The following is a 13908-nucleotide window of genomic DNA, read 5'->3' as shown; positions in this document are numbered from 1 at the left end:
TGCAATTTTGATTTACATTTCAACTTACGTTGGATATCCTTTCATGTGCACATTCACCATATTTGTATCTACTTTGGTGAAGAAAAAAAATCTTCTGCCCATCTTTTCAAATTGGGTGATTTTTCTTATTAATAAGTTGTAAGAATCATTTGTATATCCTAGATATCATTCTCTTGAGAGATATATGTTTTGCCAATACTTTGTCCTAGTCTGTCAGCTTACCTTTCCACTTCCGTAACAATGAATATAGAATAGATAAAGTTTGTTGTTGTTGTTGTTTTTGGTACTGGGGATTGAACTCAGGGGCATACCACCACTGAGCGACATCCCCAGACCTATTTAGTATTTTGTTTAGAGACAGGGTCTCACTGAGTTGCTTAGTGCCTCACTTTTGCTGAGGCTGGCTTTGAACTTGCCATCCCCCTGCCTCAGCCTCTTGAGCCACTGGTATTACAGGTATGCACCACCACGCCCAGCATGAGACAAAGTTTTTAAGTCTGATTTATTTCTGAGATGAGAGAGAGAAAAAAGAGAGCATGAGGCAGAGAGAGCTAGCTAGTTTTAAAAGTCTCTGCCAAGCAGCTTTTTATATTTTCTTCCAGAAGTTGTATAGGTTTAGCTGCTACATTTAGGTCTGTAGTCTATTCCTACCAGTAGTGTGTGAGGGCTCCCATTGATCCACATCCTTGCCAACTTATTATTATCTTTTTGATTATAACCATCTTAATAGATGTGAAGTAGTATCTCACTGAGGTTGTACATTTCCCTAATGGTGCTGGGTATCCTTTCATTTGCTTATTTGCTTTTGCATATTTTCTTTGGAGAAATGTCTATTCTAATTTCGTGCCATTTGTCTTTTCATATTGAACAATAAGAATTGCTTGTATATTCTAGGTAGTTATATTCTAACTACATGAATTGTAAATATTTTCTTCTATGATTGTGTTTTCACTTTCTTCGATGGTAGCCTTTAAAAGTTTTAAATTTTATGAAGTTCATTACTTTATTATTTTTTTCTTTTGGTGCTTGGGCCTTTGGTGTCTTAACTACAAAGTCATTGTCTACTCCAAGATTTACCTTTCTTACATTTAGTTTTGGTTCTTACATATATATGTGTTGTCCATTTTGAGTTCTTACATTTATGTCTGTGGTCCATTTTGAAGTGATTTTTATGTGGGGTAGGGTTTAACTTAATTCTTTTGCATTAAAGACTACATCATTGTGAAATATATTTTCATTTGGAATGCAATTCTAGGATGTCAGTGTTTTTTTATTTCAGAACTTGAAAATGTTGATGTACTGTTTTCTGGTTTGCATGGTTCTTGAATGAATTTTGACATTTTACTTTCACTCCTTTGTACATAATGGTATCTCTTTTCTGTAGATGCTTTTCAATTTTTTTCTTAGCACTGGTTTTAAGCATTCAGTGTATATTTGTGTCATCTTTATCATTTTTCTTATTCATTGAGCTTTTTGAATCTGAGTGTTCATCAGATATAGAACATTTTTATTTATTATTTCTTCAAATGTGTTTTTCCCACCTCTTTTAGGAACTACCATAACATATATATTGGACTGGTTGAAGCTGTGCATACTGATGCTTTGTTCAGTTAAGTCTCTTTCTCCGTGTTTGATTTTGGAGTCTTTATCACTGCATATTCAGTTTGCTGATATTGACTTCTTCAATGTCGAATCTGCTGTTAATCTCATTCAGTGTAATTTTCACCTTAGCCATTGTTTTATCTGATTTTATCTAATTTTATCTGTTTCATCTAATTCAGACATTTTTATATCTTCTTTTTTCTCCTTTACATGCTTATGCTTTTCCATAGCATCTTGAACATATGGTATACAACTGTATTAATGTCCTTGTATAATAACTCTATCACAGTGCAATTAATGATCATTTCTATTAATTTTCTTTTCAACATGGGTTATATTTTCCTACCTCTTTGCATGCCTCATACATTTTTATTGGATTCCAAACATTGTGAATTTACCTTGTTGAATACTGGATATTTTGTATTCTTTTAAATATTCTTGAGCTGTGTACAGCTTTTTTGCTGAACTATCTTGGAAACATATTTTGTATTCTTTTAAATATTCTTGAGCTGTGTACAGCTTTTTCTCTGAACTATCTTGGAAACATTTTTATCTTTTTAAGATTCTGCTAGACAGGGGTTACCTTCAATCTTGGGCTAATTTTTCCCTTTTACTGACTATGTTTCTATTTGAGTTTTTCTATTTGAGTTTCCCTTCTCTGGATGTGGCCTGAAAAATTCTTTCCAGGGAGTAAATTGGGATAATCCTAGCACTCATCTCTCATGCTTAACTTTATCTTAGAGGTCACTCTTATGCTGCTTATTATCTAATATCTGAGAACTGTTGTTTCTATTTTGTCCACTTTTTTTCCAATGTTTCATATGCGAGGGTAAATCTGTTGCCCCTCTTGGAGAGATTTAGTCTTCCATAAATGTTTAACACTATTCTCTGGCACATCATTTACAATAGATGAGGTTCTTCCTGGTAACAGCAGCATTAGGCCTACTGAATGCTCCTAGGCAAGTGCCTTCACAAATTTCCAATGGTATATGTTGTTATGCTGCCAATTATTTGTTTCAGATATGTTTTTCTTGTCTCATTTAGATTGTACTCTGACATTAGGAACACTTCATATCTTAGAATTTTATGTCCCTGCCACCCAAACTGGTCACATTTACCTTTAACAATTACTCAACCCTTACCCCGTAAGAATTCCCTTTGAGGTATTAAAGAATAATGCACTTGAGATTATTTATCTCCAGGCCAACAATCACCACCACATTCTATCCTGTTCCTTTTCTGAAGGTTTTTAATATAACCTTATATTAAACATCATGTTAAACATCAATGCTACATATTTAAATGCTATGAGTAAAAGTGAATGCCGATTCATCCACTAATTGTATGTATCCTGGTAGAAAGAACTACCACTACCTTATTGTGGCCAGTTGAGAAATTTTCTTCTCATTATCCACCAGACTAGTTAATATGTCTTTAAGGCAATAAGTTTAAAAACTAATACTGATAAATCAAAATATTGAAAACTCTACAAACTAAGCAGCTAGTTCTTCAGTAACTGGAAGCACTGACTATGCATATAAAAGTATATCTGATTATGAGTCAAAGTAAATATCAAGAAGGTAATATGCAATTAGATCATTTTGCTATTCTGATTTTTCCACCAATGAATTATCATTAATTTATTCTACAATAAGAAAAATTCTACAACATACCACATTCTATAATAAGAAAAATAAGAAAAAATTAAAACTAGTTTTAAAAGATCTACTTAAATATTCCAGTATCATGTAACCAAACAACTACTCTCCACACAAGTATGTTTTTATTCAACAACAAACACATTCAGGGGTACATTCCTGGAGTTGAGGATGCATGCTGCTGAGAGGTGGACCTTAAATGCCTTGTTCTCATAGCTTATTTCCTCTCAGTACTATTTATATATGGGGGCTTAATAGTTAATATATGTGTTTAGGTTAATAGTGTAGTATATTTATAATATTATTGGAACCATGAGTTTATCCAACAAATCATTTGTTAACTCTCTCATACATTCTAGGCATTTCCCTAGTCACTGATGTAACAGTAGTGAACAAAACAACTAATTTCCTGCTCGTGTTGGAAATTGTGTTTGAGGATGGGTCAGAGCAGTCAAGTAGATAAACAAATGTAAGGCAAGTGGTAAGAGAAGTCTGAAGTGGTAAGGCAAGTCTGAAGAGAAAGGCAGGGTAATGGGCTTGATAGTCATGGCAAGAGGCTCTATTTTATGTAGGATGGCCAGGGAAGGCCTTTACCACATGAAATGCCACTGTTACAGAGACATGATAAAGTGAGGGGGCAGTTAGCGAGTCAGATGATTTGGGGAGTTAAGGTTGAGGCAAAGTTGCAAGTGTAAATGCTCTGAAGCAGGGGTGGGCTTGGTGTATTTAAATGGAACTAACAGACAAGAGAAGAATGTTAGGAAATGGGGAGAAAAGGATGAGGGGAGTCACATTGAATAAGAACAGTCCATAATAAGGCAGGGCAGTCCATAATAAAGTCATGGCTTTTTTTCCTTTTTTTTTTTCCTGATACTAGAGATTGAACCCCCAGGGGCACTTAAACATTGAGCAACACCCACAGTCCTTTTTAAAATATTTTATTTAGAGATAGGGTCTCACTGAGTTGCTTAGGGACTCACTACATTTCTGAGGCTGGCTTTGAACTCAGGATCCTCCTGACAGCCTCCTGAGCTGCTGGGATTACAGATGAGTACGACCAGGCCTGGCTAAAGTCATTGCCTTTTATTTGGAAATGGGAAGCTATAGGAAGATTTTGAGCAGAGAGACACAATCAAATTTATATTTAAGAATATCACTCTAGTTGCCATCAGGACAATAGATATTGGGGAAAATGAGGGCAGAAGCAAGGACAGAAGGCTATGGGAATCATTCAGGTGACTTATGATGTGGGTTTGGCCTGTATATTGGCTTAGCAGATGCAGAGGAGTGGTCAGATTCTGGGCATGTTTCAAATGCTTATTTGGAAAGAAGGAAGTCAGAAAAATAAATAAATAAAATGCTGTATAATTTATATCAAATTCTAGAAAATGCAAAACAATCTATAATGACAGGAGATGTTTGGAGACAGCCCAGAAAAGGAGAGGGGAGAGATTACAAAGAAGGATGAAAGACTCTTGATTTTGGTGATAGTCTCATGGGTATATTCATGTCAAAACTTATCAAATCGTACACCTTAAACGTGCAATTTATTGTAGGTCAACTATATCTCAATAAAATTATAAAAATAAAGACATAATATTGTCTAATGGACTGGAGTTGAAATGTGAGAGAAAAGAGATCAAAGATGGTTTGTAAGTTTTGGGCTTTGAGCACCTGGATAATGGGAATTAAATTGTCATTCTTATTTCTGAGATAGGGAAGACTGAAAGGAGCAGATTTTGAGAGAAAAATGAGTTCAGTTTTCAACATGTTGTTAGAGATGCCTACTAGATACATTTTATAACATAATAAATACATGGTAGAAAAGAAATGAAGAATGACTCAGATAGACAGTTTCTCTGTATGATCCACTGGTTCTCCAGAAAGTGTAGAAGTACACTGGACCAACGGGGACCTCTCATGGCCCCTGTAGACAAATGTTTGTGCACACCTTTTTTTCCATCGTTTTCTTTATTTAACATTATGAACACGGTGGACTACATTCCTTTCTCTAAGTTGTAAAGATTCAGTTAATTTGGGGAAACAACTGATGGGTTCATTGTTGGAGGTTGATGAATAACCTTTGCAGAGACTATAGTAACAAGCCCTTGGTCACAGACAAATGAGAATGGCTCCACCCAGGATGGGAGCATTGCAGACACTCTTCCTTGGGCTGGCTAGCTTGTGCCTTCCCCCCCCCCCTTAACTGTACATATCAGTAATTCAGCTATATTATGATTTAAATCAGATTTTGCTCCTCTTGTCAGAAAGTACAATTGCTTGTTAGTTGATAGGTTGTGATGAAAAGGAGTCTACTCCTTGGGCTTGAAACTTAGCTCCATTACTCACTGGATGTGTGACTGCCTCAATTTACTATAAAATAAGGATTGGAATAGGACCTACTACTACTGTAAGGTACTGTTGTTATGAACATTAAATTAATTGATATGTATAAAACCTTCAGAATAACAACTGGACATAAAGAAAGCGTTCAAGAAATGTTATCTACTAGCCTTCTTCTCTGACAATCGGTTTTGTCAGTTGGTTCCCACTAAGTTCTGGACTTTTTTGGACCAGGACCAGATATCTTGTCTTTTGATTTTCATCCACTCCCACACCAAGCTAGGGCTTTGTCCAGCATCTGGCATGAGTGGTAGCACAAAATGAAAGTTAAAACTATGCTGTTGAATTAAATGATTTCTTCCCTTATGGATAAAGATAAGAATCTCAAGATCTTAGCCCAAAGACTAATGTCCATCTCTCTGCCCCCACCTGTCCCCGCCTTAAAAAATAAAGCAGGCCACTGTCTCCAGTTTACACCCTCACTCACAGTTTCATTCACCTTCCCCTTTCCTAATCAGAGGGATCTTGGGGTGGGGCTTCAAGGAACCTCTAGGAGTTTGAAGGGGAGGGAGCCTGGAACCATAGACTAGCTGTGACAAGTCAGGGGTGGGATTTGGTAGTTCAGAAAAGGAGGTACCAGACCAGGAATGGGGGATGGGAGTGATGGTGGAGTGGGCTAGTTCAGGATGGACCAGAAATGAGACGTTGAGGAAATCCAGAAAGGACCAGTTGGCGAAGTGGGGGGGGGGATGGGTGGGTGACCACTAGAATCACAGGGAGGGTCGCTTGTGAGGTCACAGAAGCAAAGGCAGGTGATTGGATGAGAAGGAGAGTCCTAGTTGCCAAGGCAGCGACTAGAGGAGAAGGTCTTCAGTTGAGGAGAAGTCTCCACTAGAGAAGGATGGAGCTCTGGCTCCTTGCGTTCTCCAGTAGAGTCTGTGGATCGACCCCCAGATATCCCTGCTGACGTGTCACCCAGGAAAGGCTTAAGCCTTCCCGGGCGCCACCCCTCCGCGCTTCGCTACCCACCCACCCCCTGAGCCCCGCCTCTGGCGCCACCTGCCACATGGCTGTGGCGCGGGGGCTGCTCTTCTGGCTGTTCGTGCTCTGTCCTACCTGGCGAGTGCTGGGCCAACCGGACCCGAAGCACAAACTCTGTGCAGACGACGAATGCAGCAGTGAGTGTGCAGGCGGGCGAGTGTCCCGGGGTCTCTGCGGTGGCTCTTTGGGGCCGCATGGGGCTCCGATCCCCTGGTCCCCAGCCCCGCGGGCTGGGCTAGGGGGTCGCAGGATGACGGGTGGGGCGCAGGAGTGACAGAGCCTCGGGACCCTGCGTGTGTCCCCTCCGGCTCTGCCGGAGCCCCAGCCAGCTCTAATTAGGATTTTGAAGTTTTCTTCTCTGTGTTAATTGTCTTTAGGAGAGGGACATATTCCAGGCACTGTGACTCATATATTTAGTGAAACACTCGATGGATATTGAAACTGAAGAGATATTGAAACTGAAGAGAGACAATTCTTATTCTATAGCATAAAATAAAATAGCCATTTCCCCTTTCAATTTTAGAGCTACTTATAACAGAAGGTACTCCTGTTGATGCTGCTGATACAGAAAACCAAGTAGAGATAAAGGTGGAAGAGCCAGCAGATGCCACCCTTTTGGACAGCATACTTTTCTTGTTACATTCATTCTTGCTTTATTTGTCTAAGATGGTAAGTTTGACATAGTTTCTTCAATTAGAATGTTGATTATTTATTAGTTTTTAAGTGGCTTCTGGTCATGAAGTGAAGAACTTAAAATGTCTTTATGAAAATGACTCCTGACCCTTTGAGTAGATAGCTCCTGAAACAAAAGCCATAGGGGTGTGGCTTTAATGGCTACATGGTTTAGCACATGAGAAAGATTTGCTGTCTACCAAGGCTGGACATTTGCACACCTGTAAAAACTTGGTTTTTCCCCTCAGAACCTTTCTTTCTGGCAGGGAGATAATGGCATTCACTTAAAACACAGTAACATAATGGTAGAAAGAGAGGTATTTATTTGATGGTAGAACATTATTGTCCATAAATGCATTTATTATGGTTGGAAGGGTGATCAATAAGGTCATAAAGTAGTTGAGATGTGTTTGAAGCACTGGCAAAGGGCAAACAGGGAGTCTGACATGTGGTTTGTTGTTGATTAGACAGGCTGGGGTGGAAGACGGAGGGGGAAGGTGGTAGTCAGAAGAAATGTGTTCAGAGAAATGGAAACATGAAGAAAAGGATATTTGGGGAGGGCAGGAGAATGTGAATAGTTGGTGTTGTAAAGTGTGAAGTTGGAAGGGGATGGTCTTTTCCCTACGGAGACTGCTGGGGAATTGGGCCCAAATGACAGTTATCTCCTATTACGTGTAGAGGGCGGTGAAAACAGGGAAGAGTAGGCAGGTGTTTACTGCACTGCCTTTGAGCAACCATTTAAAATTAGGCTTTGAATTTTATAGAAGGATGTTAAATTCAGAGAAGTTTATCTAAGCCAGTTTTCAAGAGTTGTCTGAAATTACATGTCACTTATCTGTTTATAAGAGTGGAATGGAAGTAAGATTTAAAATCTTATACATATATCATCATTGTTTTTATTTGTTGCCATAAAATTAATTAGTTCTTTCATATATTTAAGTATTTGTCTTAAATGAATTTTTTAAATTATAAAAACCAGGTTATCTAAGAGAAATGAATGATCCAGAGGGATTCTAGCCAGGTGTTAGACAGTGTGATGATATAGGGCCTGTTACAAACTGGAAATGTATGCTCAATTTAAAGTATTTAGATTCGGGCTGGGGTTGTGGTTCAGTGGTAGAGCGCTTGCCTAGCATACATGAGGCACTGGGTTCGATCCTCAGCACCATATAAAAACAAAACAATGTGTCCACCCTAAACCTAAAGATACATAAATAAATATTTTTTAAAAAGTATTTAGATTCATTATACTTGAAAACACTGCAAGCAAACAAAAAATATGAGACTGCCAGTATCCTCTCTCTTGAAGAAGCTATTGGAAAATATTGAGGAGGTGGATTTCTGATGAGGAGGTTGGTTTAGAATTGCCATGATTCTTTGTGACTGTTTTGTTATAAATTTAAGGTTTCCCATTTCTTCTAATTTGTCTGTTTCAGCTGTTTACTACATTGCCTGATGATACTCAACCTGGAACTGATTTTTATGGACTACCATGGAAGCCTGTAGTTTTCACTGTTTTCTTTGGGATTGTATCCTTTGTCATTTTCTTTTGGAGAACTGCTCTTGTTGTGAGTAAATTAACTTACTTATTCCTTAGCACATAAGCACAAGGATTGTTTTATATAGTCACTGCCCCCCCCTTTTTTCTTTTTCAGTTGCTAAAACACAAATTAGTGGTTTAAGTCAAACTAACCTTATAAAATAATTTAGTGTGGGTGCATTTGGTAGAACTGGTAATTCTTACAGCCATCCTGACCAGTAGTTTCATATGTATCAGAAGTCTTAAAAGTGGGATAAAAGGTGGGATAGGTTAGATAAATATCCTTTTATGTAGCATATATGTCTAGTAATCTATCTTAAAGAAATAACTATGCTTTGAAGATTTTGGTAATGTTTTTCAATGGAACAGTGTATTAGATTGAAGACTTAGCACAACATAATTCATTTAGGGGTTATTGTATGTTCGATTAATGGAATAGTAGGCAGATTTATTTATTTCAAAGCTTTGAGGTACAGAAAATGCTCACAATTAAATGTGAAGTGGGAAAAAAAGCAGAAACTAAGATTTAAATGTTGATGAACCGTATGTTAATATAAACACATATAAACGGGGAAATGCTGCAAAGAAATACAGTAAAATGAGAAAAAGGAGATGAGATAATTTTTCCAGTCTTTTATATAAATTTTTCCCAGATTTTATGATTTGATCATATGTTCAGAAAATACCTTTTTATTTGGAAGTATAGATTATGTGTTGTCCAAAAATCCATTAAATGTTTTGTTCATTAAGTTTTTTTTTTCCTGAGCAGAATTAGTCTATCTCTGTGTATGTGTGTACATATATGTATAAGTGTGTGTGTGTGTGTGTATGTGTGTGTATATATATATATATAGATGCGCTTATACATACTTATGTTTGTACTGTAGGTCATTCTGTTTCATAGTTATTTAACATAATTGGAAGAAAATTATTTTAGGTAAATGGACTTTGCATATGAAAAGCCTAACAGTTAAAGAGGCCAAAAGCATTGGATACAAATCTTTTCAAATCTGAGTGTTCTTTTTCTGATTTCTTAATTATTTCAGACATATCATTGTTAAGATAAGTTTCCTCTCCTTGTACAATTGAGTGTAAAATCTCTTAAAAAGTATTCCCTTCTTAAATAGAAGAATCGTTTGCCTGGATTCCTGTGAGGAATTTTCTAATCTCATTGAACTTTTTCTCAGCTAAAAGGAAAAAGGAAATAGAAGGATAAAGAGAAGGGAAAAACAGGAAAACGTTTTATATTTCTCTCTCTTGTTTCTTTCATTTCAAGAACCCCGGTACCTGTTTCTCTTTTCACTAGGTTATGTGGGATCTGGTTCCTAGCTTGTTGCTCCTCAGTTTCAGCATTTGACTTTGGAACTTTAGTTCCTACCTTAGATGACTGCTTTTATGCTACTTCCCATTTTCCTCTGTTGTCATTTTGAGTAAAAGGTTAGCAAGGCTATGACATTAAAGAAATGTTCATTTCTTTCTGTGTTGGAGTTTTCTGAATGCAATTTCCTATTACGAAGATCCCATGGATGATCCATGGACACATCTGAGTATCCCATCACCATTTATAACATTTGAAAGTAATATGCTAAGTTACAAAGAAATTTAGTGATGTTTTAAAAAAATTTCTGCTTAGGTTTTATTATCAGGCAGTTTATTGCTGTCTTTTGGAAATGGTTGTTTTTGTCTTTTCCAGAATATGTTAATTGTCATTTCTCTTGTTGCTTGTACATTTTCTTCTAGCAGTCTTCCCTTTCAGATTTCTTGCTATATATTTAGTGGTTTGCAGAAATAAGATGATGTAGCCTCTTAGTTTCTAAATTCAGCCAATAGCCAAATTTAAATTGGAGTTCTAAGATGTTTTCTGGTGAGTGAAAGTGGCATATCTTAGTACAAAGATTATGCCTTTAATATTGTTTCCTCGGATTCCTTTTGAATAGTCATTGTTTCTAGACTTTATCCTGGTTATTTAGAATTGTCAAGTAAATGATTTTGAGTACACACACACACACACACACACACACACACACACACATACACACACACATCTTTACTGTGAAATAAGGTACATATCTTAGTGTTTTTATGTCAGAGGCTATTTATGAAATATCACTACCAATTAAATTTAAAAGGCTTGTTAACCTTTACTTATTTTTAATCCTATAAATTATTATCCTGAACCAGAATGTTATTAAATTCTCACTTGGTTATGATTCTGACTGTTGTTTTAGGAATGCTGTTTCTATTGAGCAGATGTTTGACATCAAATTTAATCTTTTTTCTCTCTTCTAGGTAAAAGATAGAGTATATCAAGGTAAATTTTTAAGTTTCTTAAACTTGTAATAACCCTTTGTATTGGTGTTTGATGTGTGTTTTATGTATGTTAGAAGTAGATACAGTGACTTTTAATGTCTATTATCTTTTTTACCTCCTGAAAATTTTACTATTCCTAGGTTGCTAGCATGGATAATAGAGTGGATGATGATGGTTCCAGCTCTGAGATAGGAGATAAAGAGGAGGAACAAATTGTGGATAGGGAGATGATGATAAGTTTTAATTTGGGGCAGATTAACTTTTGAATATTGATGTAATGCAGATGTATTACATTTGAAGAGTATTTGTATGCTAATGATTTAATCATGCATTAAGTAATTGAGTAGATAATTTAAAGAACGGTAATGTGAATCAGTATGTTCTCATTTCTGTTTTTCTTCGCAAAGAATTAAATGATTCCATTTTCTGAAAAGAAAGTATTTTGAGAAGGGAGGAATATCAAGCTACAACACTTTACTGTATTTCCCATCTGTGAAATAAGCTTAAATTGAAATATCATTTTGGATGGGAGGGGTACCTGGGATTGAACTCTGGGGCACTCTACTGAGCCACATCCCCAACCCCCTATATTTAGAGACCAAGTCTCACTTAGTTGCTTAGTGTCTCGCTCTTGCTGAGGCTGGCTTTGAACTTGGGATCCTTCTAGCTCAGCCTCCTGAGCCACTGGGATTACAGGTGTGCACCACTGCACCCAGCAAAATATCATTGTTCTTATATTTTTCTTAAATTTTAATAATTTTTATACTCTTATTGCTAATAAGCATAGATTGCTTTTTAAAAGCATAATAGTTATGCTAAGAAGTATTTCCTCATAGTACCATATAACATGTCTTTGCTTTTAGTAGATTGAGTAATTGAATTTCATTTAGTGATTGTAATAATCTTGTATATTTCCCCCTTTTAGTCAATGAACAGCAAATTTCCAAAAAGGTGAACAATTTCATGAAAGAAAATGAAGAACTAATGCAGAAATTGTCAAATTATGAACAGAAGGTATAATTATTTTTTTGTTTCTTTCTCCCTTGGTTCTAGCTTGAATCATTTCTACCTGTTTTAATTTAAAAATCATATTTTAAAATTTTTGTTTCATTATTTCCTACAAATCATCCAAATTCTAAGCAGTCATATGTATTAAGTACTGCTTTCTTCTAGAAAGGGTCACTTGTCTGGAAGTAACTTGAATAGTAGCACTATAATTTGTGTATCTTAATTCTGAATGCTTTATTTACATAGATAAAGGAATCAAAGAAACAGGTCCAAGAGATCATGAAACAAAATATGATTCTTTCTGATGAAGCAAATAAATATAAGGTAAAAATATCTTTGGGGGGAATTACATTCTAAACTCAAAAGTAAATGTAATGAGTGAGTAATCTTGACACCTTTTTTTTTTCCAGGATAAAATGAAGCTTCTTGAAAAAGCTAAAGAACTTCTGGATGAGAGAGCTAAAATTCTTCATGTTATGTTAGAATCTGAGAGAGAACAGAAAGCTAAGAATCAGGACTTGGTAAGAGTTTTGCTGCTAAGTGTTACTGCAATTTGGCTTTTGAAATATTTTGTAAAATTGGTTAAGTTGAACTTAGTCCAGCTGTTAACTAAAGTAAGATTAGGAGTCAAGGAAGTTGAACCCACTTCTGCCCATTTTGTGGAACTTTTAAGTATTGATACAACAAATTATTTTTATGGGCCTAGGAAATATTTTTATTCTCAACCTTGGATAATTTTCATATTGCTTTGCTCTGCCCTTGGAAACATGCAGAACAACTAAAAAACTATTGTCCAGTTGAACGGTATTTGTTTACTTTTTACTTGAAAGAGTAATGAATTAATCAATTTTCTGTACTTAAAAAAATTTTACTTACATATTTAATTTTCAATTTCTATAAGTTTCTGTAATTACATAAAAGTTGCAAAAGATAGTAGAGAGTGTGTTCTGAAATATCCTACCCCCAAGTAAGCTTGATCACCTAGCTGAGGTAGTATTTATAAGATTTCTCCACTGTAAAAATTCTTTCCAATCCTTTTCATATTGTATTCTTTGGAAGTTACCATGCACAGCCCACAGTTAAAGTATGAAGAGTTACAAGCTCAGGATGCAGCTCATGGTAGAGCACTTGCCTAGCATGCATGAGGCCCAGGATTCAATCCCAGGCATTGCAAACAAAGATTGCAGAGTTATGTCCACTTCCTTAAGGAGCGAGTATCTTTATAAATTTTTTGGAATTCTTCTGTATGTGAGATTAGTCTATTATTCCTTAAATTTTATCATTTTTTACTTCAGATAAGAAAATTTTAAAAATGATCTTGGGAAATTTTTTTCTCTATCACTAGAAAAAAAATTACTAATTTGAACTGGTTTACTTGAAACAGTAATTAATTAGTTAATTTTCTATGCTTTAAAACATTTTATTTACTTATTGCATTATGATTTTCTATACTTTGACCTTTTTTTCTGGTTATCTCATAAACAGTAAGGTTGTGGATGCCATGAAATATTTATGACTTCATTTCCCTCATCTCTTTCAGTTATTGATTTTTTGCTTAGTCCAAAGCTGGATCCCCTGCATTTACCTGAAACGTAATGGGATGGCTTGACAAAAATTTTGTTGTATTTATCTTTTTTAGTATATATTATGTGTGTGTGTGTGTGTGTGTGTACACACACACACACACATATATATCAGTATTTCTACTGAAATCATAATGCATATTTTGTGTTC

The 13908-nt window shown here is 35.9% G+C and overlaps 1 protein-coding gene across 1 annotated transcript in view; it reads left to right on the top strand.

Annotated features, from left to right (window-relative positions):
* Positions 1 to 7167: 7167 nt before the first annotated feature.
* Positions 7168 to 13908, top strand: part of LOC308635025 (transport and Golgi organization protein 1 homolog) — a gene marked incomplete at its 3' end in the record, with an annotated part of 43687 nt that continues 36946 nt past the window's right edge. Inside the window, exons 1-6 of the mRNA XM_081269302.1 lie at positions 7168 to 7313; positions 8753 to 8884; positions 11146 to 11167; positions 12092 to 12180; positions 12421 to 12498; positions 12585 to 12695. Of these exons, the coding sequence (XP_081125428.1) occupies positions 7311 to 7313; positions 8753 to 8884; positions 11146 to 11167; positions 12092 to 12180; positions 12421 to 12498; positions 12585 to 12695 (435 nt within the window). The 5' untranslated portion in view covers positions 7168 to 7310. The remainder of the gene's footprint in view (positions 7314 to 8752; positions 8885 to 11145; positions 11168 to 12091; positions 12181 to 12420; positions 12499 to 12584; positions 12696 to 13908) is intronic.

This window comes from Spermophilus citellus (assembly GCF_964194105.1).
Source record: "Spermophilus citellus genome assembly, chromosome: 16".
NCBI classification, from domain to species: domain Eukaryota; kingdom Metazoa; phylum Chordata; class Mammalia; order Rodentia; family Sciuridae; genus Spermophilus; species Spermophilus citellus.
The sequence above is the reverse complement of the archived record's forward strand: the minus strand, read 5'-3'. Positions and strand labels throughout refer to the sequence as shown.